Source organism: Xyrauchen texanus, chromosome 48 (assembly GCF_025860055.1).
Source record: "Xyrauchen texanus isolate HMW12.3.18 chromosome 48, RBS_HiC_50CHRs, whole genome shotgun sequence".
In the NCBI taxonomy this organism is placed as follows: domain Eukaryota; kingdom Metazoa; phylum Chordata; class Actinopteri; order Cypriniformes; family Catostomidae; genus Xyrauchen; species Xyrauchen texanus.
Window position 1 is genome coordinate 21,518,840 of NC_068323.1, and position 26,096 is coordinate 21,544,935.

General features: G+C 35.9%; 1 protein-coding gene across 2 annotated transcripts in view; it reads right to left on the reverse strand.

Annotated features, from left to right (window-relative positions):
* The window catches only part of LOC127639362 (metabotropic glutamate receptor 7-like), a 281,396-nt gene extending 255,560 nt beyond the window's left edge, over window positions 1-25,836 (reverse strand). For both annotated transcript variants that reach the window (XM_052121319.1, XM_052121320.1), the window contains exon 1: window positions 24,343-25,836. In XM_052121319.1, the coding sequence (XP_051977279.1) occupies window positions 24,343-24,822 (480 nt within the window). In that variant the 5' untranslated portion in view covers window positions 24,823-25,836. The remainder of the gene's footprint in view (window positions 1-24,342) is intronic.
* Between the last annotated feature and the right edge of the window lie 260 nt (window positions 25,837-26,096).

A 26,096-nucleotide genomic window follows, 5' to 3' on the forward strand; every position in this document is an offset into this window, starting at 1 on the left:
ATATATTTTAGTAATATAAGTAAATCCGTTTATTAATGTTTGGCATACTGAACCTGTATTACCAATATTTCTTGAATAGTCACTATTTGATCATTCTATTAAAAAAAATTATTAGAAAGTAATCTCAACCCTTCTGGAATAATGGACCAAGAGCACTCCAAACATTTTATAATAAAAAAGAAAATATGTTAAATGTATGTAAGTATTAAGAATGAAAATCAAATGATCCCTTTAAGTCCAGTTAAACATTCTGCTTTGAATGGTGTCTGCTGAAAACCTTCTCCCGTATGTCCTGTGGGGCTGTATAAATCTGAACTAGTCCTCATTAATTTCTTTGTTTACATTTACTTAATGCATTTGGCAGACGCTTTTATCCAAAGCAACTTACAGTGCAATTATTACAGGGACAATCCCCCCGGAACAACCTGGAGTTAAGTGCCTTGCTCAAGGACACAATGGTGGTGGCTGGGTTAGTACCTGTGACCATCTGATTAACAGCCCTGTGCTTTAGCCACTACGCCACCACCACTCCAGAGACTCCATAAGCAAACTATTCTTTTGAGTAAACTGTTCACTTCATTCCATTTTCATGGAAAGATGGCACATCTATTATTTTATCGACTGCAGACACAAGCATAGTCCCACGAGCGCCCTTTCCCCCATAACCGTAACAGACTTTCAGAAATATTTTTTGTGTTCTTTATAAATTGCATCAAATTGTTTCAAAGACAGAGGAGAATATTGAGTGATTTTGGAAGTTTAATGTAAGAAATAGAAGTGTTAAAAATCTATAAGATTAGTCTCATCATGCTAGTCTATATAATTTTATGATGACCAAGATGCCCCAATGATATCATTAAAATCCTGACACGGTTTAACAGACAGTGTCACTCTACAATGCCATACATACTGTATAGCACTATTAGTTTAATTTAAAACAGCAAGCCTGAACATTTAACTCTCATTCAATCTGTATTTTTTGCTATTATCTAGCAATAAATGGAAGCAATTGCTCTTTTCTCATTATCAAACCAGGTGGGAATCTATTTCATCATACAAAACCATACAAAATAGTAGCAAATTATCAATCCAAAACCTTAAAATAAATTGAATAAAGGTAAATTGACATCACGTTTGACTCCGCTAACTTTAATAAAAGTCCATGGTCTTCATGATCGTGTACATGATTCAACAATTGTAACTTTTCAGTCATAACTTTGTATTGCAACTTTGGAATCCGAGTCACAATTTTTAAATTACTCTTTCCTTTGAAATCAGAATCCCACTTCCAGAATAGCACCTTTGAAAATCAGAATCACAGTTTTGGAATATCACTTTTTGAATAGCTACTTTGGAATCAGAATCACAATTTTGGAATCACACTCTTGAAATCTGAATCACAATTTTAGAATCACAACCTTGAAATCACAAAACTAGAATTCCAATCAAAATTTTGGAATCACACCGTTGAAATCAGAATCACAATTTTGGAATCACACCTCACAAAACTAGAATTCCAATCAAGATTTTGGAATCACACCCTTAAGGCCATTGCACACTGAGTCCGAAATTCGCATCCGAAATTTTCGCACGTTAAAAAAAAAATTCGACCTCACGTTATTTCAATCACGCTTGCGCACTGCCTCCGAAACTTTCGTCCGTAATAAAAAAATTCGGATCGGGTTCGATTTTCTGCGTTTTCGCATCCACAGCCAGCATTTTGAGAGGTTTTTGACAAATCGAGCCACCGTACAAGTGACTGGCAAAATCCAGAATGGCGTCCGACAAGTTGATACACTTCGTCTCGCAGCACAAAGTACTGTATGAAAAACAAAATCGCGGATTACAAAAACACTGAATATGCGCAGTCCTTTCAGTTTCGGTTTTCAATTCGATCAAGTGTATGTTCTCTCGATCGAATAGAAAAGGAATAAACCTCCCTTTCAATCAGATCGAAATTTCGGATCGATTTAGGTGTGATTGAGCAGCCAATTCGATTACTATTGTATTATTAGGGTACAAAATATAACCTGTATACAGCTGATCTGTCTGCCCAGCGCTTCCGCCGGCTGTGTGTGTGTGTGTGTGTGTGTGTGTGTGTGTGTGTGTGTGTGTGTGTGTGTGATAGCTACCTTAGACATACTGCCAGTCTCTGTTCAGGATCGATTGGCTCACGGAAATTTGTAGTCTTCTTTTTAATGTGTGGCTCCAGTATCGCTAGCAAAGCATCAAACTTTTCCACAGACATTCTGATTCTGAGGTAAATTTTGAATCGCTCGGGATAATTTCGCAACTCCTTGATAAGGAGCTGAAACTCTCCTTCCTCTCGGCGCAATCTCAGGATTGGATGGACCCAATATTTCCTCTTTCTTTTCTCTTTTAAAGAAGAGAGAGGGCAACAAAATCATCCTCACTGCTTGATCGAATCCATTTTGTATTTTTTGCGTTTTTTTCAGCAAAGGTTTAATAAATACGCATCGGACTCAGTGTGCAAGGTTTCTGTGCGTGACGAATTTTTAGGCTGATGAACACGAAAAAACGCATACGAAAATTTCGGACTCAGTGTGCAATGGCCTTAAGAATCAGAAACACAATTCTGGAATCACACCCTGGAATCAGAATCACAATTTTGGACTCACACCTTTGGAATCACACCCTTGAAATCAGAATCACAATTTTAGAATCACAACCTTGAAATCACAAAACTAGAATTCCAATCAAAATTTTGGGATCACACCTTTGGAATTTCATCCTTGAAAAAAAATACTTTGAAATCACAATCATAATTTTGGAATAACATTTTGGAGTCAGAATCACAATTTTGGTATCACACATTTCAAATCACACCTTTGGAATTACAACTTTGGAATAAGAATCACAATTTTGGAATCACAACAAATTAAAATCATAATATTTGGGATCGCACCCTTGGAATCAGAAACACAATCTTGAAATCACAGCCTTGAATTCACAACATTAGAATTACAGTAACAATTTTGGGATAACACCTATGGAACTGCACCTTTGGAATTACAACTTTGGATTCAGAATCACAATTTTGGAATCATACCTTTTTAATGAGAATGCCTTTCACTGTAGCTTTTGTACTTTGGTTTTGAAAATATATCAATGGGAATGGATTGCATGCATACTGGATTAAACTGTGTTAATTAATTTAAATATTAAGTATGTTTGCAATGCTTTCATAGGGTGTATGAGAGTACTGACTCAATACTTTTTCAATTGAAAGTAAATTAATTAATTAATAAATATTGATGAGTTGAGAGATGCTGTTCATGAACTGTTTCTGAATGAAACAGAATAGCTTCATTCTGAAAACATTGGCTTGCCACTTGTACACCTTACCAATTTCATTAAAAAGTTGAGATGTGTGAGCTCATTTTATGCAGCTCATAACTGTCTTTGCGGTTGGGCGATGCATTTGTTTATAATTGTCTCTTCCGTTTTGACAGGGCTAAATTAATTACTGTCTGATCTGAATGTGGGACATAATTAGAACCCTCTTAAAGTTGCAGCCAACCCTCACTTCCCTTCTGGCAAAACGTATAATCATCCTGCACTGTAATTAAACTTCAGCTCATCCGTCAGAGACTCTGGTTTTTCTTGCTATAAAAAAAGAAGCAGCAAATGCTGTTTGCAAAGTTTTCGGTAAAGAAAAAAACACACTGGTCACAAACGTTGGCTTTTCATAAAATACCTTTTGTTGAAATTGTGATGCATTCAGCAGGTTGATGTCAACATAAAACGGCACCTGCAATGCATTTTACTTCCGTAATGTGATGTTTTTCAAGGTTAAACAGTATATTCAATGAGAAAATGTATACCAGAACTTTATTTTATTCAGCAAGAATTGATTGTGTTCTCAAAAGTGGACATTACATACCAGAATGAAGCCAGACTTGAAAGTGATATGTGCACAATAAGAATAAATAAAATATTCTGGGTTACATTCTATCTAACGTTGATGCACTGAACCTAAGGCCTGCTGTCGACAGACAAAATTTCCACTGACAATTATCTGGACTTGTCTCTTATAGCGTTAACAATGAATGGGAAATGCATTAACAGTAAACACTTCTAATGGAAGCCTTACAGAAAAGCAGGTCAGGGGGGTTAAAGCAGAAAAATTAAGCTCTTGCTCTTGAAAAATCCAAAATAAATGCAAGAATCGCTAATAAATGTATTTCAAATTCCACAATAGTAAGTTGATGGAATAACATACAACATTGTAAAGCCACATGAAATGTTCTAATGAGAGTTTTATTTATGTATTACTTCTTAATTTGTTTCTGGTCAGTAGATGCATGGCAGTAAACAGCTCATGGGAAAACCAAGCACGACATTTCCCCCAAGCATGCCTCGAAGCGAGTCTCTGCCATTGCACAGACGGGCAACCCTCAAAGCCACTTCCGCCCACAACATGACAAGCATCTGTGCAAATTCAATGAAACTGACTGATCTAAGAGAGTCCCTTGAGCTAAGTTATCAGCTCAGTTATACCTGAATGGGCACCTTACGTCTTTCTTCTGTAATTAGTAGCCACTTCTACAAAACCACTTACGAACATGGCGAATTGGAGCTTATGTAATCTTGAAGAAAAAAAGGGAGACATTTTTAAAGAAGTTTCCAAATGGCGTCAAGATTTTCACAGAAAATTGACTTGGGTTGTTTCTTCCAAAGCATATCCTAGTCTATATCAAATACAGTCATACAGAAAGTAGTATGGGTTTGAATTGTCATCATGGTGAGTATAGGATTTAATTTGGTCCACATCACATTCCCAAGAAAACAACCCTTAGATAAGAATTTGATTCTCAGGATTTTACCAACTTTAGAGTTTATCTACTATGCTTTGCTCCAGTAGCTGTCTTGAAAACGATATCTCTGAAACACATTTCCTACATCTTGTGATCCAGCCTGAACAGACAGGATAAATTACACTGATGTATATTGTTTTGGACGTCTCTACAGGAGCAAATCTCCAATGCCCTCCATTAACCAAGCGTGCAAGACCTGCCATTCCTGTTTGCTTTGAAGACGATGGCCCTCTTAGAGCTAAACACCAACACGATCAAACAGGAAATCGGCATGTTGTTTCCGAGAGTTCTGTTACCCTAGGATCGGCTAGATTATTCTAATTCATTGACAGGCACCATCTCCTATCAGATATTTTTTGCATCGGCTCCAGTGTGTTTAGCTTACCTAGTGGCGTGACCAGAAACGTGCGTCTGCAGCATGGGAGACCCAGGTTTGGATAACGCATTGATATCAGGAAGCACTCATGTTCACATAATTAGTGACAAGCACAATTCGGAGGTCACATTTTCCCTCTTCCATTATATATTTACTCCACTGATGGTTAGGTTTAGGTTTGTGGGGTACACTTTAATATATGCGTTCCTCTTCACTGTATTACAGCCTGTACAACTGAAACAACTTGCTTCACAACTCACCTTTGGCACCCATTCATGGACATTTAACCCAGAAAATGGAGCATATACACCCATCAACACTTAATGCTTTGGCTGCTGGAGGAAGTGTTTTACATTTCAGTAAGCACAGACTGATTTTAGATAATGACAAGTCAATCTACTGTTTCCGATTCCTCAGTGAGATCAGTCTATACAGATGTTCATGCACAGCTGTTTTATAAAGAATGTTTGAACTCTCTGGTAACCTTAAACGGATAGCATTTACTTGTTTTGTGTCAAAATTGTGTGATTTTCTTCCATGGAACACAAAGTTTTGAAGAATCTCAAAGTTTCTTAAATGTATTAAAACATGTATTGACCAGGAGCTGACAAAAAGCACCCATTAAGGTACTCCATATGATGTGTGCTAGATTTCTAATTTTTTTGAAGCCAACTGGTCTCATAGCAAGTCAAAATAATTTTTAGATGGCAAAATTGTACTCTGCAAAAAAAAAAATAAATAAATAAAAATATATATATATATATATATATATATATTTCTTACTGTGTATTTTTTGTCCCATGTTTAAAAAAAAAAAATCCTTAATATCTTATTTCATTTCAGTAAAGACTTTTTATCAGAGAAATGTAACAAATGAGCTACTTAAGTAGGATTTATGCTTACAACAAGAAAAAAAATATTTTCAAATGGGTTAAAAAAAAAAAACTTGTTTACATTTTGAATCAAGTTTTCTTTTTTCTTTCTTCACCACATCAGCAAATAGTTTTTCTTGTTATAAGCATAAACATGGTTAGATTTCTCAGTAATCAAGAGATAAAATGTCGTCATTTTGCATTTCAATTAAATTGATCTTGTTTTAAGAATGTCTAATTGCACCCAGATGTAAATAGTATCTGCCACACAGTGCAGCTGTTTGCACACCAGTAGTCTGGTGGAACCACAGCAATACATGACAAACTAACCAATAGCTGTCAATGCAGTGGAGTGGGGTGTAAATGTGTACTGTTATCCTAGCGACAGCGGTTCAAATCTGTGTTTTGTCCCACTCTTTTTCCCATCTGATCTCTTAATATTTCCTTCAAGTAAATAGATAAAAATGTTTATAAATGTTGATTTCATCATAGTTATTTGGTCACAGTGAATATCGAGTCTATCGTTCACACTCATTCCTGTGGCTCGGCATCGCTGTATTACTAATATTGTAGTAACCATGTTTTTTTTTTTGCTGAAACCATAGTTTTAATGCAATTAACCATGGTGTTAGTACAGTAATCTGTTGTTAATATAGTTACCATGGTTAATTTTGTGTTTACTGTAAATTTACAAAAAATACCATGGTGAAATTATGGTTAATGTAGTAAAATCAAGGTTATTTATTTAAGGTAAGGTTAGGTTTAGGTGTAGGGGTTAATATAGTGTGTCTGTGGGACTCTAAATGAACACAAAAACTTATGAATATTAATCACATAAAGAAAAAATAAACAAGCAAATGATGTTAAATAAGTTTTCCAAATTTTAACCCCTAACCTAAACCTAACATATTTTGCATAAATAAATATGGAAAGATGCCTTTATTGTATTTAATTGTAAAAATCATAAAAATCATGTATTTAAAGGTGTAAAAATCATACCTTTTGTACAAGCCAAGTCATCTTCTATTTTATGATTTTGCCATCTCATCTAGATTATTTTGAGTTATCATAACACTATGTTTTCTGAAGACATAAAATAAGCACAGACCTAAATTTAAGTTGTTACTGACATAAAGTTTGCTTTAATGTTGTCGCCCCCACCCCTTTTTTTTTCTTCAAAAAGAAGAAGCTTCAACAAACTCTGTACTCAAACCAACAGCTACTTGATTGCTCATAATCTAAAAATTGTGTTGAAATAAATTGAATAACAATGCTGAAAAATGCATTTCAAAACCAAAAAATGGCCCATGGACTCACTAAATGTATGGGATATATTGAAGAACTATCCTTATTGAGGATATTACAGTGACTGAACCAACCCAATGCCATAACAAGTCATGATTATAATACGGAAAGGTGAACTGGAAGCGCAGCATAGTTCTAGCGGGAAGACTAGCAGTTGTACATTATCACATCATTAGCTGGGTAATTCCTAGCCAATCGCATGTAAGCCATTGCTTTATAAGTCTGCACACAATCTATCACATTGCTGTTTCAGTGTGCTAACACGGCAACCTCCACCACCCCACCACCACCAGTTGAGCCCTGTCCCACACGAGGGTAGGCTCCTCGCCCCTGCCTCCTATCTCCGGCAGGACATGACGGTTCCGGGTACAACTCCCACGGAGCGCCGGACGGGGCCTACACCAAAGAGAGAGACATTACTTTCTGTTTTACATTTATCAAATAAATGGCATCTTAAACTTCACTCAAGCCAGCGTGTCTTCCCGATAGAAATAGTTTGAAATTATGAGTTGGCTCATACAAATGCATACAACTTTTAATCCCAACCACCTATCTTTTCGCCCTAAGCCAAGTCATACAATATCTTATGATTTTGCGATCTCATAAATTTTTTTAATTTCACTATGTTGGCTGAACAGTTCAAATGTACTTTGAGTTGAAGTCATATCAAACAACATGTTGAAAGTGTTTAAAAGAGGTGTAAACTATGTTACTCAAGGCCTCATATGACTGAATATTCCACCCATTAATTTCATACACACTTCTAAATGAAGCCAAGGAATGGAAAATATATTTTAAGCCTCAACATAACTGTTAAAACCAGGAGCTTTATAAAATCCAAGAGCTTTGCCCTCAATTTACTCAAGAGAACATTTAAATATACCACTGTGAATCTATGTCACACTCTGTTCACTCTAAAGAAAAAACACCTGCACTTGATAGCCTACGTGTCGCACTTGACAACTGACAGCAACCTCACTGTGTAGCTCAATGTGAGCTTCGCGAACAACAGCTTATCTGCTTGAAAAATTCAGCTGCCACCGACTGAAGTAGTCTCCACTAAATAACATCCATCACTCAAGTGCATTTGGTTTAGTATGCTTTAGTTTTCTGATTTGAGATCAATGTATCACTCAAAAAAAATATTCCTTCTCTTGTTGAGGTAATGGCAAAACAAATTAATCAGTTGCACTCGAAGTGATAAATGTCAGCAAAGTCTGCGGGCAGCCGTGGAGCTATTGATTGGAGAGAAGAAATTATGTATTTAATTACTCGTATGTATATCATTGACGCTTCCTGAATGAGAAAAAAGAAGCTCGCTCATAATGATTTATAGCAGCTCGCCCAGCGGGACTCTCTCATTTAACGAACCCAAGATGAGCCAATGGCAGCCATGCTTTATGACATCAACAGCTGATTTTTCCAGACTTCATGCTGAGCAACTTTACAGGCAGGCATTGAACAGGAGATAAGAGGGAGTGCTGGATGAAACTCAAAGCTCATCTTCAACTGGCTGTATAGCAAACTAATCTGATTATGAAAGTTGGAATTAAGGTTTGCAGAATAGCTGATGAGATGTAGCATTTAAAAATACTGTACCTGTGATCTGCCTATCAGTATGCGAATTGGGGTGTCATGATGTTCAAGACTTGTAAGGGAAACAGAAAAATCAAGCTTACAGTGTTCCGGTACAGTTAGGAACGCTACAATGAGAATTGCCCGTCAACAGCCGCCAACAAGATATTCCCATAATGCAGAACCTTTTAATCTCTATGACTAGCTCTATGATGTTTTTTGTTGTATATAATTTCTGAATAATTCTCTTGTCAAGCTAAGACACTTAAACTTCATTTAATTATAATTTATACCAGAAATGGTCAGAAATTAAACACGATGTCTTTTACAGGAAGGGAAATAGGAGCTAAATTTAGCATTTTTTTATATTTTTTTAACCATATACTTAAAATTTTACATTATTATACCAATTTATGTAATCTTATCAAACAGGATGTAATGTTTTAGAGTGAGACAACCCAACTAAAAACCACCAAATATCACAGTATCCATCAAAATAATTGCTAATACTTTGCTAACAGCTATAACTGCTTACGATGTTGGTCCTGTTGTTTTCTGGGGGAGGAGGACAAAATTGACTACCAATTAAAAAACATAGTAAATTGTGCATAATTCCTGGGGACATAACAAAAATGGCAATAACAGCTGAAACCATAAGTTGATTAATGAAGAAGTAGATGTCTAAATAAGTGCAAAGTTTAACACTGTTGTATGGTTTAAGAAGAAAAAAAAAAGTTTCTAAACTATTACTGTATTTTCCGGAAAATACGTCTTTTTTTTCATAATTTGAAAGGCCCTGCGACTTGTAATCTGAAGCGATTTATATACATAGTTTATACGTAACTGATGTCAACCAGTCAAACAGACGCACACCAAAACAGATGAAAACATCTGTCATAGAGATGGTAGAAGTGTTTTAAAGTTGCCAATTCAGAATAGTTTGGCATTACAAAGTATTTATGCAACCAGTATTAATATTTTGTCCATTATTGTTCTGACAAACTCTAGACCGCTGTGAAACACAACTACTCACATGCCCACAAAATGACGTTTCATCACACACAGAGTAAAAACATTCAGTCTGTGAACCGGATTATTAATTAATTGCAAAAAGGGTTGCAAATATCAGAAATATCCACAGTCCCTGACATTAATGAATGAATGAATAGAATACAACAGCCGTATTGTTAAAAGCTGAAAGCTAAAAGATTAAAAGCTGTTTATTTGTGCACAGCATAGAGTTGCAGATGTTATAAACAGATGTGACTTACTTGCAGGGGTGGAAAGGGTACTGAAAAATAATACTCAAGTAAAAGTACTGTTACTTCTTAAAAAAGGTAGTTTGAGTAGAGTAAATTAGCTGTCCTAAAAACTACAAGTAAGAGTAAAAGAGTAGCTCATTTAAAAGTACTCATGAGTAGTGAGTATTGAGTACCAAGTTGCAAAAGCTATGCCCCATTATAATACAAACTCTATGCTGAAATTTTAAAATTTATCACACATACCGTAATTTACATTCCCTTTTATGGCTGTTTGCCAGAAATTATAAAACATATAGGTACTTTATTGGTGTTTGTGTTGTGACTGACAACTCAAAATAAATAAATAAAGGGCGACATGATTACAGAAATGAAAAGATAAAAAAGTTATTTTCAATATCACAATGTATGAAACAATTACATTAAAATCAGTTTATGTGCAGGGTCTAAATTTCCCTTAATGCCGACTGAGAGAGTTATTGTTGCACATAAAACATGTTCAAAACAATGCAAGGAACGCAACAAAAAAAAAAAAACACAAAAAAAACATGGTCACTTGGCACGTCATGTCCAGCATAATAGATGCAGTAGAGCAACTGTTTGGTACAGGGACCACATCAGGCTTTAAAGGAATAATTCAAACAAAAATGAAAATTCTCTCATCATTTACTCACCCTCATGCCATCTCAGATGTGTATGACTTTCTTTCTTCAGCAGAGCACAAATTAAGATTTTTAGAAGAATATCTCAGCTCTTTTGGTCCATACAATGTAAAAGTGAATGGGTGCCAACATTTTGAAGCTCCAAAAATCACACAAATCCGCATAAAAGTAGCCTAATCCATTTGACTCTAGTGGTTAAATTGATGTGTTCAGAAGAGATAGGATAGGTTGTGTGAGAAACAGATCAATATTTAATTCCTTTTTACTATTAATTTTCCTCCCTGCTCAGTCAATCTCCACTTTAACTTTCACTTTCTTCTTCTTTTGGTTTTGATGATACACATTCTTCATGTAACGAAAATGGACTTAAATATTGACCTGTTTCTTACACACACCTATCATATAACTTCTGAATTCATGGATGTCATATGGATTACTTTTGTGCTGCCTTTATGAGCTCTTTGGAGCATCACAATTTTGGCATCCATTCACTTGTATTGTATGGACCTACACAGCTGTAATATTCTTCTAAAACTCATAATTTGTGTTCTGCTGAAGAAAGTAAGTCATCCACATCTGGGATGACATGAGGGTGAGTAAATGAAAAGAGAATTTTCATTTTTGAGTGAATTATTTCTTTAAGTAGCACAAGGGGGGCCACATTGTCCTCCTTTTGAAATACAGTGTTCCACAATTATTTAGTTCTTGTATCTTTTAAGCCCAGAAATAGTTGTTTTCTCATTCTAATGCATGATGAACAATTTCCTGAAGTTTGTGACTGGTGGAATGCAAAGATTGCTCTACAAATGTTGATACTTTTCTATCAGGCATTAGCAAAAACATGATAAAGTCTAAGCATAATTATAAATTATTTTATCATCAGGGGTCAGTATTATAAAAAAAAAAGAATACCAATATTATTTAAAATATTATAAAAAATGTCACTGTTTTATTCTATTACATTAATACTTATAAAGCTACTCAAGTAATTCAGCCAAAAGCAGAGATTGGTGATCTCATTTCCTTGTAATTGTTGTTTGATTAATAGCCTTTATATGCCGACTAGACAGTGCTCAATTCGGATACATGTACACTTCAAGTCTGACATTTTGATGCAAATACACTTTTTGTCCCACTGTTTATGTTCACTATAAGCCACACCGACTGCGTTTATATTAATGCCTCATCAAGATGGGCACTGGCGTAATTCTAAAGTGTATTTGACCATTACGCGTGTACCCACATAAGCACTCTTGGAGCACATGCGCATGTAAAGCGCATAAACATTAGCCACCTGTCAATCAAACATCACACAGCTGCAGACACCTTGAAACAAAAAGTAAATCTTTTATATTTCATCTAGATCAACCAACCAGTGGTTATCTTGCTATCATGATCGATGTAATGAAACCCCTGTTCTACATGTAGAACATACTGTAGACGTAGTATACAAATGACTCAAATGTTTATCATCGATATTGAGAACATATCTCTTTGTTTTTTCTCAGATAAATATCAAGATTGTTTTATCGTCCAACACTATTGATATCATTGCCTTAATCTCACATCAACCCAATAATCTCAGTGATAGATATTTAAATTAAAGGCTACATTATAGACACACAGAATCTAGTAAACAGAAATATGAAATTTACCTCGATATGTTTCTTAAAATTAGAGGCAGGATTAGTGCAGATATCTGGCATGACCGAGCTAAACTCACATGACACGATCAAGCAATTGGCCATTTTCATGGCGAAAAGCCCTTTCAGGTGCGGCCGTGATGTTCAGGTGTTGAAATATGTTTGAGGCATCCTCCACATCCATAACTGTTGGCGCCAGATTTATAGCTACCATTTAAGTGTGTGATTTGATTTGATGGGAGTCATGAGACTCTTCCTAGCCAATCATGTTGATAGATAATAAATTAAATCAGGACAGGGAAGTAGCGAACACAGACGGTGGGAAAATACCGCAGTAAAAGTACAGTTACAGCACTTAAAATGTACTCAAGTAAAAGTATAACATTTTTAAACTACTTAAAAAAGTACAATTCCTGGGAAAATCAACTTAATTACAGTAGCGTGAGTATTTGTAATTTGTTACTTTACACCCCTGCTTGTCACGTTTCTTTCATGAACCATAAACATAACATGAGAAACATTCGTAAAGCAAATAATCCCATTTAAAACAAGCCCAAAAACACTGTGATACAATGTGTCGATTCTGAGGTACTGTACTTGAGGTAAGGTACTTCACCAAAGCCTTTCTGATAAGGAAGCCTACTGTGCATGGTTAGCATAGATTAGCATTACACGGCCATTTCATAGACGTTCTATGGGTGTTACATTGGCGAGGAGACAAGAGGCCATTATTAAGAATGGTTGTCCATGGAGGAGATGTTTCACAAAGCTGAATAAACCACTTTTGTGAGGAAACAGCTCATAATTTAATTAATTAACTGCATGTCTGCTAATCTTCAACATGTTTTACACTATACAATCATTTCGGAGTGAACTATTTGTAAAGTTTACTATAATAAAACTGCTATTTTATAAGAGAAGTAATTGCCGATTTTACGACTAGAAGGCGTCAGTTTACGGCTCTCTATTTGTATAGCATTAGCAAACTGTCGTAAAATGCTAGTTGACCATTATAGCAGTTAAGTTCTCTCCAATGATAGAACCATGAAGGTTGTTATCTCAGTACTATACAATTTCTATCAGTACTAAGCAAGTTTGACATCTGAACCGGTGAAGGGAAGTTGGTCAGCTGCTCCCAGCTCCTAGTGCCTCCCGGATACAACCTCTGTCAGTGCAACTTATCCGTGTTTTTTTATTCTCTCAACAACACAATTTTAACCCAGGGCAAATTATAGTCAGGTGTGACTTCATTCTGCTCGCTTTACATAAATGAGGTCCATTGTGTGCAATGGAGCATGTGGAATCCAACATATTTCATGGTACAGTCAGGGTAACTTACACCAACATATTAATCTGTATCATTTATCAAGCTTGGACTACTGTACAACAAGATCATTTCATCATAAACTCCCAAATAGATGAATTTAATGTTATGTAAAAAAAAAGTTCCAGTTTGGCATAGCTGCGATTAGGTTTTTGGCAGGCTTATGAATACACAAGCAGCCAATATTGATAAATAGACTGGGATTTCTAATGCTGAAAAGAGGCCAACCCTGAGGGAGGAGTAGCCAATCTCAAACCAAAGAATGGAGAGGGCTGATAAAAAGAGAGGAGAGTGAAGAGGTTATCAGAGCAGAATGACCTCCAGGTGGACTTGGTCTTCCATCATCGCGTGCTGCATGCCAGGTTCTGCTTCCCCTGGCACCTCTTTCATTATCAGAGATTGGAGGGTGGCCCAAACTCCAAAATACTCTTTACATTGTGTTTTTAAAGAATCATCTACTAATATAAGTAAAGCTCCATTTGGAAAGAAATATACATGGAGCTTGTGGAGTATTGGTTTCATAAATACGGTGGTGGTACAATGGTGCAACCTAGTTAACTTCCAACTTGTATTTTATTTTACAGTATTGTACAGTGTACTTACCTAAGAAGGTAGTGAGTAATTTTAGGTAACTACATGTACTTAATATAGTTTAAGGTTAGGGTTAGGTTTATGGTTTGTACCTAGTTTGTAGGGTTTGTTATAATTATATAGTATGTAAATGTAGATGTACATTTTGCCACAATAGGCCCCAATGTAGGCTCAGCGGATGCAGCTCTGGGCTACTGACCAGAAGGTTGAGTGTTCAAGTCCCAGCACTGCCAAGATGCCACTGTTGGGCCCTTGACCCTACCCTTTCTGCTCCAGGGGTGCCGTATCATGGCTGACCCTGCATTCTGACCCCAGCTTAGCTGGGATATGTCACTGTATGTATGCAAAAATGTATGTATAATGTGTGACCAAAAAAAAAAGGCTTCTAATCTATGTATTGTGGCATTTGCATGGTACCCCAAAGTACTTTAAACAAGTTGTACTATGGTACTACCATGGTAGACCATGGTAGTACCATAGTACAGTAAGTGATGGTACATGACCCAAAAAACATGGCATGTCCACAAAAACTTTCAAACATGTTTCTTTGACATATACCATAGTACAGAATGATTAGCACAGTCATGTACCATGGAATTTGCATGGTACTCTCAATAAATTAAAACAACACTATAGTACTACCATGGTACATGACCAAATATAAAACATTCTAATGCCGTGGTAATTTGGTATATACCATGGCATTGACTGTTTACTATATTCATGTACCATGGTATTTACATGGTACTCCAAGATACCATAAAACAATATCATGGTACTAGCATGGTACATCTCCAAAAACCAATGGTGTGTCCACAACACATGTTAAAAACCATGGTACTTTGGTATATACTATGGTATTTAAATATTATTATATTAATGTACCATGAAATTTACTTCAAACAATACTATGGTACTATTGTGGTATGTTCAAAAAAACATGTTAATTGTGGTACTTTTGGGTACTTCTTTGGAGGTTGGAAAGGGTATTTGAATTGACGTTCTGTGAAACTGACAGTTGTGCAAGACTTTTTCCGTTAATCTGATCACTAAGAAAAGTACACAGCACACCATTCCTCAACAAGTCATATGATTTGAGGTACAGTATCTTTAATATCTATAAACGTGCGGAAAAAACTGCACACTAAAGTTGAATAATTATGCAGAGGGGTTTAAAAAAAAATCCATAACCGCTAATTATAAGCAATAGTAATAGTGATACATGCCTTAGCACCCCAATGATAAATACAGTTATGCAAACTATAAAATGTCACTTCTCAAGCCGACTTATTACTGAAAAAATCTGTGCTGAGGAATTCCTGGGTTTGTAGGTTATGGTTTCTGTGCGAAATGAGTCCCACAGCACTGATATTTTTAGAATTCTGTCACTGTGCCTGTTGTCACTTTCATGTTGGTGGCCCAACAGTGAGTGATAGCAAACATGTACCATATTTACCAGAGCTCAAGGCAGCAAGCCTTCTGAGCCAGCAAGCCTGCAAGACATCAAAGAAATCAATAGTCACTTATAGACTATGGAGAATCATGATGACAACTAGCGTCCTGTTTAATCAGAGTCATTTTAGTCACTGTTTTAATGGCAAAACATTGATGTTTCTGTATTCAATCGATAAAAGGAAAACCGCTACTATTTCCAAGTGCTAATATAAATCAACGTTCAGCTACCTTTAATATTAAAGTCAACATGGACTGTGTAAAGAATTTCTGAGCGAAATGAGATTGAAGGTGGACAGATGTAGGGCTGGACTTGATTTTATCCATTGGAAATGAATTGGATTGTGCAAAGTTTGATCTCACAGTGAAAATAGAAACAGTAGGTTGACTTTTCTCAAGCAGAAATTGGTCTGTGTTTACAGAAATGTAAAACACTCCCCCTGTGGCCAATGCGGTAAGTGTTGTTGGGCATATGGGCACATTTCTCTGCTTTATTGTCCATGGAGGGGTGACTAAATTGAGTTGTAAAGAGAGTTGTTTTCAGACAACTGTATCCCTGACCCAAACCCCAAACCTAAAGTGAACCATCAGTGGAGTAAAATGTAATGTCAAAGGGAAAATTTCAACCTCTGAATTGCTGTCACTGATATGAAATCGCAATTACTTTCTGGTTTCAACACAGGATCAGAACCCAGACCTCCTGACACGCTCCCGTTCACACCACAGGGGAAGGTAAACACACTGGAGCCAATGCAATAATGTCTGATAGGAGATGGTGCATGTTGGTGAGTCGACATAACCTGCCTGATCCTAGCGTACCAGAAACATTGACTGAGTTTTGGTTAGTAGCAGTGTAATAAGCAGGATAATGTAGTTTTATTTTAATATATATATATATATATATATATATATATATATATATATATATATATATATATATATATATATATAAAAGGGCTGTCGATTTAACACATTAATTCAGTGCGATTAATTTTACAAAAAAATAACGTGTTAAAAAATTTTATGCAATTAATCGCATGCCCACGGACCATAAAGAATATTCCTGAGAAATGCAAGCTTGCAGTAGCACCTGTTTACTCCAGAGGGCAGTAAGTGAAATTTCAGCTGTATGAGCAACGCACAGTTTATACAGTGAAGAAAAAACTTCAGTAAGCAGTGTCACTACTTGATCCACAAACATGCGTTCTTGCGTTCAAAACACTCGAAGGAGCGCAAATGCGATCTAAGGGATCTCAAGATGTGTTTAAAGATTGAGTATTAAACTATATTTAACTTGACACGGTGACCTAAACATTTTATGTTTATGACACAACACACCCGAGACGTCTCACGTAGGTGTAAATTGAAGGGTCCTTAAACAAGCCCTCATAATAAATCTCAAACTGATTGACAAATTCACTTGTGAAATGGATTGCTGTGAACTGTGTGCCAATGATTGACTTATGATCAATAATATAGTAGTAAACAATACATTGTATTCTAAAGCCGCTTTTTGTATTGTCTTATCAATGATTAACTCTTCTGCTACAGGAATGTAAAGCATTTTAATTATCTGAAGATTTATATATATATATATATATATATATATATATATATATATATATATATATATATATATATATATATGTGTGTGTGTGTGTAATTTTTAAATATTTAAAGATAACTATGTATAATTAAATATTGATATAAATATGTATAATCATTATATATTTAATTATTTTTATATGAGGGGCTTTCTCAGCAAATATACTATCGAGTGTGCACGAGAAACTATCGCGTGCGCACAAGATACTTTCGCGTGCGCACGAGAAACTATCGCGTGCGCACGCGTTACAGTTTCCGGTGTGTGTATAGCTCTTTTCCGACTGCGTCATTGCCATCATTCATTTACTCAAAGATACTGAGAGCATAGATGCGCATGAATTTATAGAGATATATTTTAAACTTGGCCTTCAATACAAAGACATTACTGTCTATGACATTTGTAATACTGTCATGGCTGAGACACGCTTTGATCTTCCAAAGGACACAAATCAAGCAATAGACTTGTACTTGTACTTGCATTTAACACGAGAACTACCAGAATTCTATAACTACTAGAATGGCCATAGCGGTCATTCTGACCGTTCATACTAGACTGTACCAAAATGTCATGTCATATTTACATTCGAAACTTCTATTGAGGTTTTAGAATGAAGCTTCTAATGTCTGTCGTCATATTTTATGACATCATCACCCTAAAAATGTATTGAATAAAATAGAATAATATGGATCAAATGGCTGCCAAGCTGAATGCAGATAGTCCTACAGAATACTGATCTTTTTTGTAATATATAATAGTGCTAGACTATACACATACATAGGCCTATATATATTATATATTAGCTAGACTGCCCCGGAAGGTGCGTGCCGCGCTTTGTGTACAGCAAGTTTTTTCACCACAGTGAAAATGGTTTTGAAAGTCTAAACGCCAACAAACATGGATTGAGGCGGAATATTTCGTTAGATAAAAACATGTTGTGAATTTTGGAAATTATTACATCTATCCTTTTTCAGAACATGTTGACTTTTGGACTTTACAACGCTCTGGATTTATTGGAAATTGGAAACAATGCAGCCACCACTGGAATCAAAATCCATGAATAAATGAATCTGTTATATTAATAATAAACACCAGGACACAAAATTTTAATTCTAATGAATGTGAAAATGTATTAGTTCATCGACAACCACAGAACTTGCTATTGTAGCTACTTACAGATACAAATTTGATTATTTATATTAAATTATTCTCCTAAAAGGGGGCCCCCTTTTTTGTTCAAGTGAGCCCACTTTTAGGAGAATTCGTTCATAATGATTTTACAGCATACTATTTTCATTATAGTTTTACAGCATGATATTTTTGCTCACAGTAAAACAAATATTGCTTTCTAAATCAGTTTTCCCACAGTTTAGCGAATGTTCATATTCTTTATTAACCGCTTTGGCCATTTTGGGTTAGGCCTGTGTGTGTTTCATACATGTCCAAGGTTTTTACTATGCATTGAAATACACATTGGTGATGTTTTTATAAGCAATTGTATTGAATTGTTTTTATTTTACAAAGAGAATAATTTTATATAAATAATCAAATTTGTATCTGTAATTAGCTACAATAGCAAGTTCTGTGGTTGTCGATGAACTAATACATTTTCACATTCATTAGAATTAAAATTTCGTGTCCTGGTGTTTATTATTAATATAACAGATTCATTTATTCATGGATTTTGATTCCAGTGAAAAAACTTGCTGTACACAAAGCGAGGCACGCACCTTCCGGGGCAGTCTAGCAGCTAATATATAATATATAGGCCTATGTATTTATATAGTCTAGCACTATTATATATTACAAAAAAAGATCGTATTATGTAGGACTATCTGTGTTCGCTTGGCGCTCCATTTGATCCATATTATTCTATTTTATTCAATCCATTTTTAGGGTGATGATGTCATAAAATATGACGACAGACATTAGAAGCTTCATTCTAAAACCTCAATAGAAGTTTCGAATGTAAATATGACATGACATTTGGTACAGTCTAGTATGAACGGTCAGAATGACCGCTATGGCCATTCTAGTAGTTATAGAATTCCGGTAGTTCTCGTGTTAAATGCAAGTACAAGTACAAGTCTATTGCTTGATTAGTGTCCTTTGGAAGATCAAAGCGTGTCTCAGCCATGACAGTATTACAAATGTCATAGACAGTAATGTCTTTGTATTGAAGGCCAAGTTTAAAATATATCTCTATAAATTCATGCGCATCTATGCTCTCAGTATCTTTGAGTAAATGAATGATGGCAATGACGCAATCGGAAAAGAGCTATACACACACCGGAAACTGTAACGCGTGCGCACGCGAAAGTATCTCGTGCGCACGCGAAAGTTTCTTGTGCGCACGCGAAAGTCTCTTAGATTTTTTTTTTTGCACAGGTCACTTCGAGGGCTCCGTACAACATTAACCCCCATGGGGCGAAACAAGACATGTTGTAAAAGCTTTGCAACAGTTAATGCAGTAATATATGGGACAATATATGTTAGCCGGATGTTATCGCAAAATAAACCTGACAAAATCTATAGCCTAAACAATGCATTATTTGGCTGACAGTCAACGTTAATTACCCGCAAAGCAAAATTGTCATCATCTGAAATTAAATTCGGGGCCTGTTGTGGCAAAAGTACAGTATTTTAAGTCCAAAAGTGTTGATATGGAGACCTAACCCAGTCGGTACGCCTCATGAATTGTATCAGAGTACATTGTCCTCCTCACTTCAACTCTCATCACTGCCATGCTCATCGCACTCATATAACGCTTCCGGCAAACAGGGATGCTCTATGAAATCCCAGCCCTGCAGCATATAAAAACAATCTGAGACTCAGAGCAAGTGTAAGGCCATAGGGAAATAAATAAACACTTTTCTGAAAGGATGCAGATGGCTAGCGGGGCACAGCATGACTTTAAATTTGTATTCTTACTGCTCTGAGTGTCTGGTGAAACAGGCTGGCTAGTGTTAAAATCCCATGTGTATGGGTGTATTTTTGTAAATACCCTCTAAATAATCCATCTAGGACAACAAGTCAAGCTCTTAGAACATATCTGTGAGGCCATTAGCTCTGTGGTTCTTCCTGAAACTGAGCTGCAGCAAATTGGCATAAATATTGCAGTTTCATATCCGAGTGTATTCTCATGGATGTTACAGTAACTTTATTAATGCAAATGTGCATTTGAGACTGATATATTGCATGCAATAGAGCTGTCCATTTTTTGTATTTGTTAAAATGTGAAGAGTATTGGGGATATGTCATGTACATTGAAGGTACACAATGTTGGGGGAAAAAAACTAACAAGCAAACACAATTTTGTTTTCTTAAGGGTACAAATATACACCCAATACATTTACATTTACATTTATGCATTTGGCAAACACTTTTATCTAAAGTGACTACAGTGCACTTATTACAGGGACAATCCCCCCGGAGCAACCTGGAGTTAAGTGCCTTGCTCAAGGACACATCTGTGGGGATCGAACCAGCGACCTTCTGATTACCAGTTATGTGCTTTAGCCCACTGCGCCACCACCACCATCATAATACAGGTGTACTGCCTTGATCCTCAAACATAACAAGGGAGTGAAGGGTTAAAAAAGCAGAAATGTGAAGCTTGTAATTTTTGTTGAAGCACTACCTGTACATGACGTCCACCATTAAAACTTATTTGAGTCTTATTTGAGCTGTAAAGTTGTCTTTTTTACTTATTTATTTGTTTTTAACGGTGGAACTTCTGTTCTAGGCCATTTAAATTGTAGGTAATTATCAACAATGTAATTCATTTTCTTTTTCACTTTGTAATAAGGCATTTACTTATGCACATGTAATTCGTAATATGCATATGCTTCCACATATAATAATAATAATAATAAATAAATAAAAAAATGAAAATGCATGGTTTAGCTAATTTACATAGTTACAGTTCATGAGATAGTAAACAGTAAGTATAGCAATGTATTAACATGAATAAAAGTCATGTGCCTATACTTTTTAAAATGTTGTGTATTTTTAAGATTTGACACATTTACTTCATTGCAAGTGCCTTACTCTAACCACAATATTTGCTTGTTTTTAATAAGTTCATTTTACAACAAGTTGATTTTACAATAACTTTTAAAAGTTTTTTAACAAATGCTGTCGATAATGCTTGAATTGAAATGAATTTGGAACATTCCTATAACATTTACCACCAGCTTTATAGGTTTAGATAACATCAACTACCTGTGCACTTGTATGTAAAAGAAAGAGAGCACCTTTCTATGGCCATCGGTGCAAAAAAACATGCAAAAGAATGAGCTTTGCATTATTCTAGTAGACTAGTGGGATGTCATTGCGTGTGTTTATCTCTGATGCAGAGCACAGATAAGTCTGAATAATCAATTCCCATAATTACAGGCAACTGTATAGGCTGTTACTGTTTTAATTGCTGTATCAGTAATCGCAGACTTCAGATCCAAGGGGTGGGACACAATTATCATTGCATATGCATTTCTGGATACATTTACGTTTCAGACGTCTGCAACTAGTTAATTCACAGCCCCACAAGGACTCATTTGTAATCAGGCTGGTGTTTTATTCTCAGCTGAGGTTTATTGTACAATCCTAATTGTTACATTTTAGATAATTTACATGTTTTCCGTTGTAGTTCAAATTACTTTATCGACCAAAATACATGCCTGATTATCAATTTACTGTAATATTCCAATGTTGAAGGAACAGCGAGAGCAAAACAGAAACCATTAAGCCGAGTAACTTGCAACTATGGAATCTACAGGCTGCACTATAGTTGCCTCTAGAAAGCTGAATCCACATTCACAAATCCATTTGCATCAGCAAGCCTATTCACTTCACTGTAACAGTCCTAATGTCAAGCCTGTCAGGAGATACATGACAGACAGCATGTGAGAGAGAAATACACATTCTATTTTATGCTAATGTAATCCATAATGTTGATTTTTGCCTTTGTCTTTATTTTATTTCATTCATATTAATATGATATAAATAAGAAAATAATTATTAATAATACTACTACTACTACTAATAATAATAATAATGGTAACATTGTACTTAAATATTCCCTTTGTTAAGGGTTTATAATGTAGTTTATTAATGACTAATAAGTTATTTACAAATGCATTATAAATCGTTAACATGTGGTTATAACAACATGAATAAAAAGTGTGACTTTCATGCAATACTTGCCAAATAGTACGCATTTTAACTGGCAAATTAGTAATGCTTAATACATACACTCATTCATGCATATAATTAATTATGTCACAATGCAGCAAAAATAGACTCTAATAGTGAGATTATAATTTTGTAATGTTGCTACAGTCCACTTTGTGTTTATAAATTACTGTAATTTATTTGCTCACTTGTGTTGTCAATTGTCACATTGATGTCAAAAGAATGGTGATACTCAGATTGCTGTCCAAACTAGCCTAGTTACAGTCCTCTACAAAATATTAAAGTACATTTTCATAGGTTACAAATGTTAAACAAGTTTTATTAAACATTTATAGCAGGTTAAACAGCTGACTATTTGGCAAGTATTGCATGAAATATGATGTTAAAACCGCATATCAGTGATTTAGAGTGCGTTTGTAAATTGCTTATTAATGACTTTTTAAGTTATTAATGATACCCTTAATAAAGCCTCAACAAAGGAAGCATTAATGTAAAGTGTAACCCTTTATGGATGTTTTGTAGGTTTCTGATCTTGGCGACTCCATAATAAATGCTCCATATCTGTCCACATTACATTCATGTACAGTTGTATAGGTTATAAAGGTTTAAGTTTTATTAAACATTTATAACATGTACTACCCTTTATGTATGTTCTGTAGGTTTCTAATGTTGACGACTCCATAATAAATGCTCCATATCTGTCCACTTTACATTCATGTACAGTTTTATAGGTTATAAAGTTTGAAGTGTTATTAAACATTTATAACATGTAGTCAAGTCAAGTGGTTTGAAGTGTTATTAAACATTTATAACATGTAGTGCCCACATTACATTCATGTACAGTTTTATAGGTTATAAAGGTTGAAGTGTTATTAAATATTTATAACATGTAGTGCATTTTATGTATGTTCTGTAGGTTTCTAATGTTGGTGATACCATAATAAATGCTCCATACCTGTCCACTTTATATTAATGTACAGTTTTATATGTTATACATGTTGAATAAGTGTTATTAAACATTTATAACATGTAAGGTAAACTGGCTCGTTGTTTATTAAGTATAACAATTATGAAATGTAATTGAATTAAATGTGTTGTTACAATAGTGATTAATCAGTCATTAATAAAGCCCTTTATAAATGCTTAAAGCGAACATTGGTGGAAAGTGTTACCAAAATATACATTTAATATTTTGTAGTTATTATTATTATTATTATTATTATTATTCGTATTGATATGTTGTCATACCAATACGGTACTTTAAAATGAGAGGAAGCGAGAGCTATGGAAGGCAGAGAGAGAGAGAGAGAGAGAGAGAGAGAGAGAGAGAGAGAGAGAGGAACCCCATTACAAAAACAAAAAACACTGCAGGTGGGAAGAGTCGATGCCTTATCGATGAATTGATTATGACTGCCCTCATTATACAGTATAACCTATAAACTACAGAAGCAATCTGCAATGACATACACATACCTATCACTATTATTGCATTATGTTTCACTGCTGTTTTATAAAGTACACTATGCATGGGATGTACAAAAGCATCATGCGTTCTTAGATGTATTTGGTGAAATTACATACATAATGCATTCATAGACATTCCAGTACATGTGGCACAACATGGGGTCTATTCGCCAGCTCAGACTTACCTGAAACAGTCGCAGAATATTTGCAACCATAATGGACACTGAACTCGCCGATGCCCCAATGACTCCGACCACCTTTTCGGGTTTGACAAACACCGGGGGCTCCCCGTTTGTACATCGTACATCCGACGTATCTTTCTGTATGAGAGCTTGCACAAAAGTAAGCGACTGCTCCAAAGCATACGTATCTCGGGAACATGTATCGAGAACCCGAGCACCTAAAGTGATGTTGGGCAAAAGCTCGTCGTCACTGTTAATTTGGTCTAAGGCGTACAGCATCGCCTCCAACCTGTGAATCCCATTCTCCCTCTTGATATCTCCACAAGGTTCCCCGGAGACCCCACGGGCATGGACTGGGAAAAGGCCACCCAGCGTCAGGTCCCCCTCGATTCTGATGGAATGAGGTGCGTAAATTTCCTGCGAAAGTGTCACATCCACAAGCGCTTGAATTATCCAAAATACTCGCCATGGAAAGCAAGCCATGGTCTCCTTTTTGTTTCTTGGGGATGAGGAAAAGGGCACTTTTTAGAGTATGTGCAGGTAAACAAACGCAGATTTGATCTCAATAATGGCCATAGACCCAATCAAGGAAGGGTTGATGAGAGAATATGTTGGGGGTTTCTCTAAAAAGACCGCGCAATTGAATGATGCGTTTTTCAATGGGCATGTGCGCATCTACGGTGAAGCTTGTTGCACAGATAATCAGCATTTGTCCCCCAAAAAGAAAAGGGAGAAATAAATACAGTAGCCTACCTTTCTATAAAGATTTATCTTTAAATCAAACACATTTTCGCGCAAGATGTGACGATAAATTGCAGCGATATTCGACTAAAAAGCGTAATTCCGCGCCTATCCACGCTGATGTCATAACGCCACTGTAAAGACATCGCAACGAAGTTTCGCGGTTAATCAGGTTAAATAAATAAAAGGCGGCAAAAAGTTTTCATTCAGAACGGCGCGTCGATATTAACTGTCAGACAAAAATGTTCCAGAGAATCGATTTCAGGTGAGAAATCCGAAACATCCTCCCGTCGCGGACTTCGCTGAGGCGTTTTTTGAGGTTGGAGCAGGTGCAGCATATTACATTTCTGAGAAAGAAAGAAAGGTTTGGCGATGGTATGTCTTTTGGTCTTGCAAAAATCCTCTAAAGAACCGCAAGAGACGTGAAGACAAGCCGTGTGTGTCTCCTCCTCCCTCTCCACCCAGAATCAAATATGGATTTGTCAAATGACTCAACGCACGATCGATGTCGTGTTACTCATCCTGGTCAGCCCTCGAAGAATACGCGCTCCAGTGTTTGACGCGAATTACTGAAGCGATCTAGTCATTATTAAAGTTGACAAGGGAAGGGAATTATAATGGTGGTCTCACAAGTTTCCCAACCCCCGCTCAACCGAGTTTATGAGGCTGTTAAAACACGTTAACATTCCTGAAGATATTCTCTCTAAAATGTTCAATTCTGTTAGAGAAAGTGTTGTCCTCTTTTTTTTGGATGACGCCCTCATTCATTCAGTCTGTTGTTGTTTTGACTAAAATTGCGCTCCATTATTTCACTTAGGCAGGGTTAATGTGGATCATATCCCAGTTTTCCTGTTTTAGAGACTATGGAATTTTCTTTCCTGTGATGAATGCGGGGACTGTGGTTAACAGAGGTAATGAATTCTGTCAACATCAATTCAAGATTTTGCCACCACTCTCGTGATGCGCTCGCGCCTCTCTCTCTCTCTCTCTCTCTCTCTCTCTCTCTCTCACACACA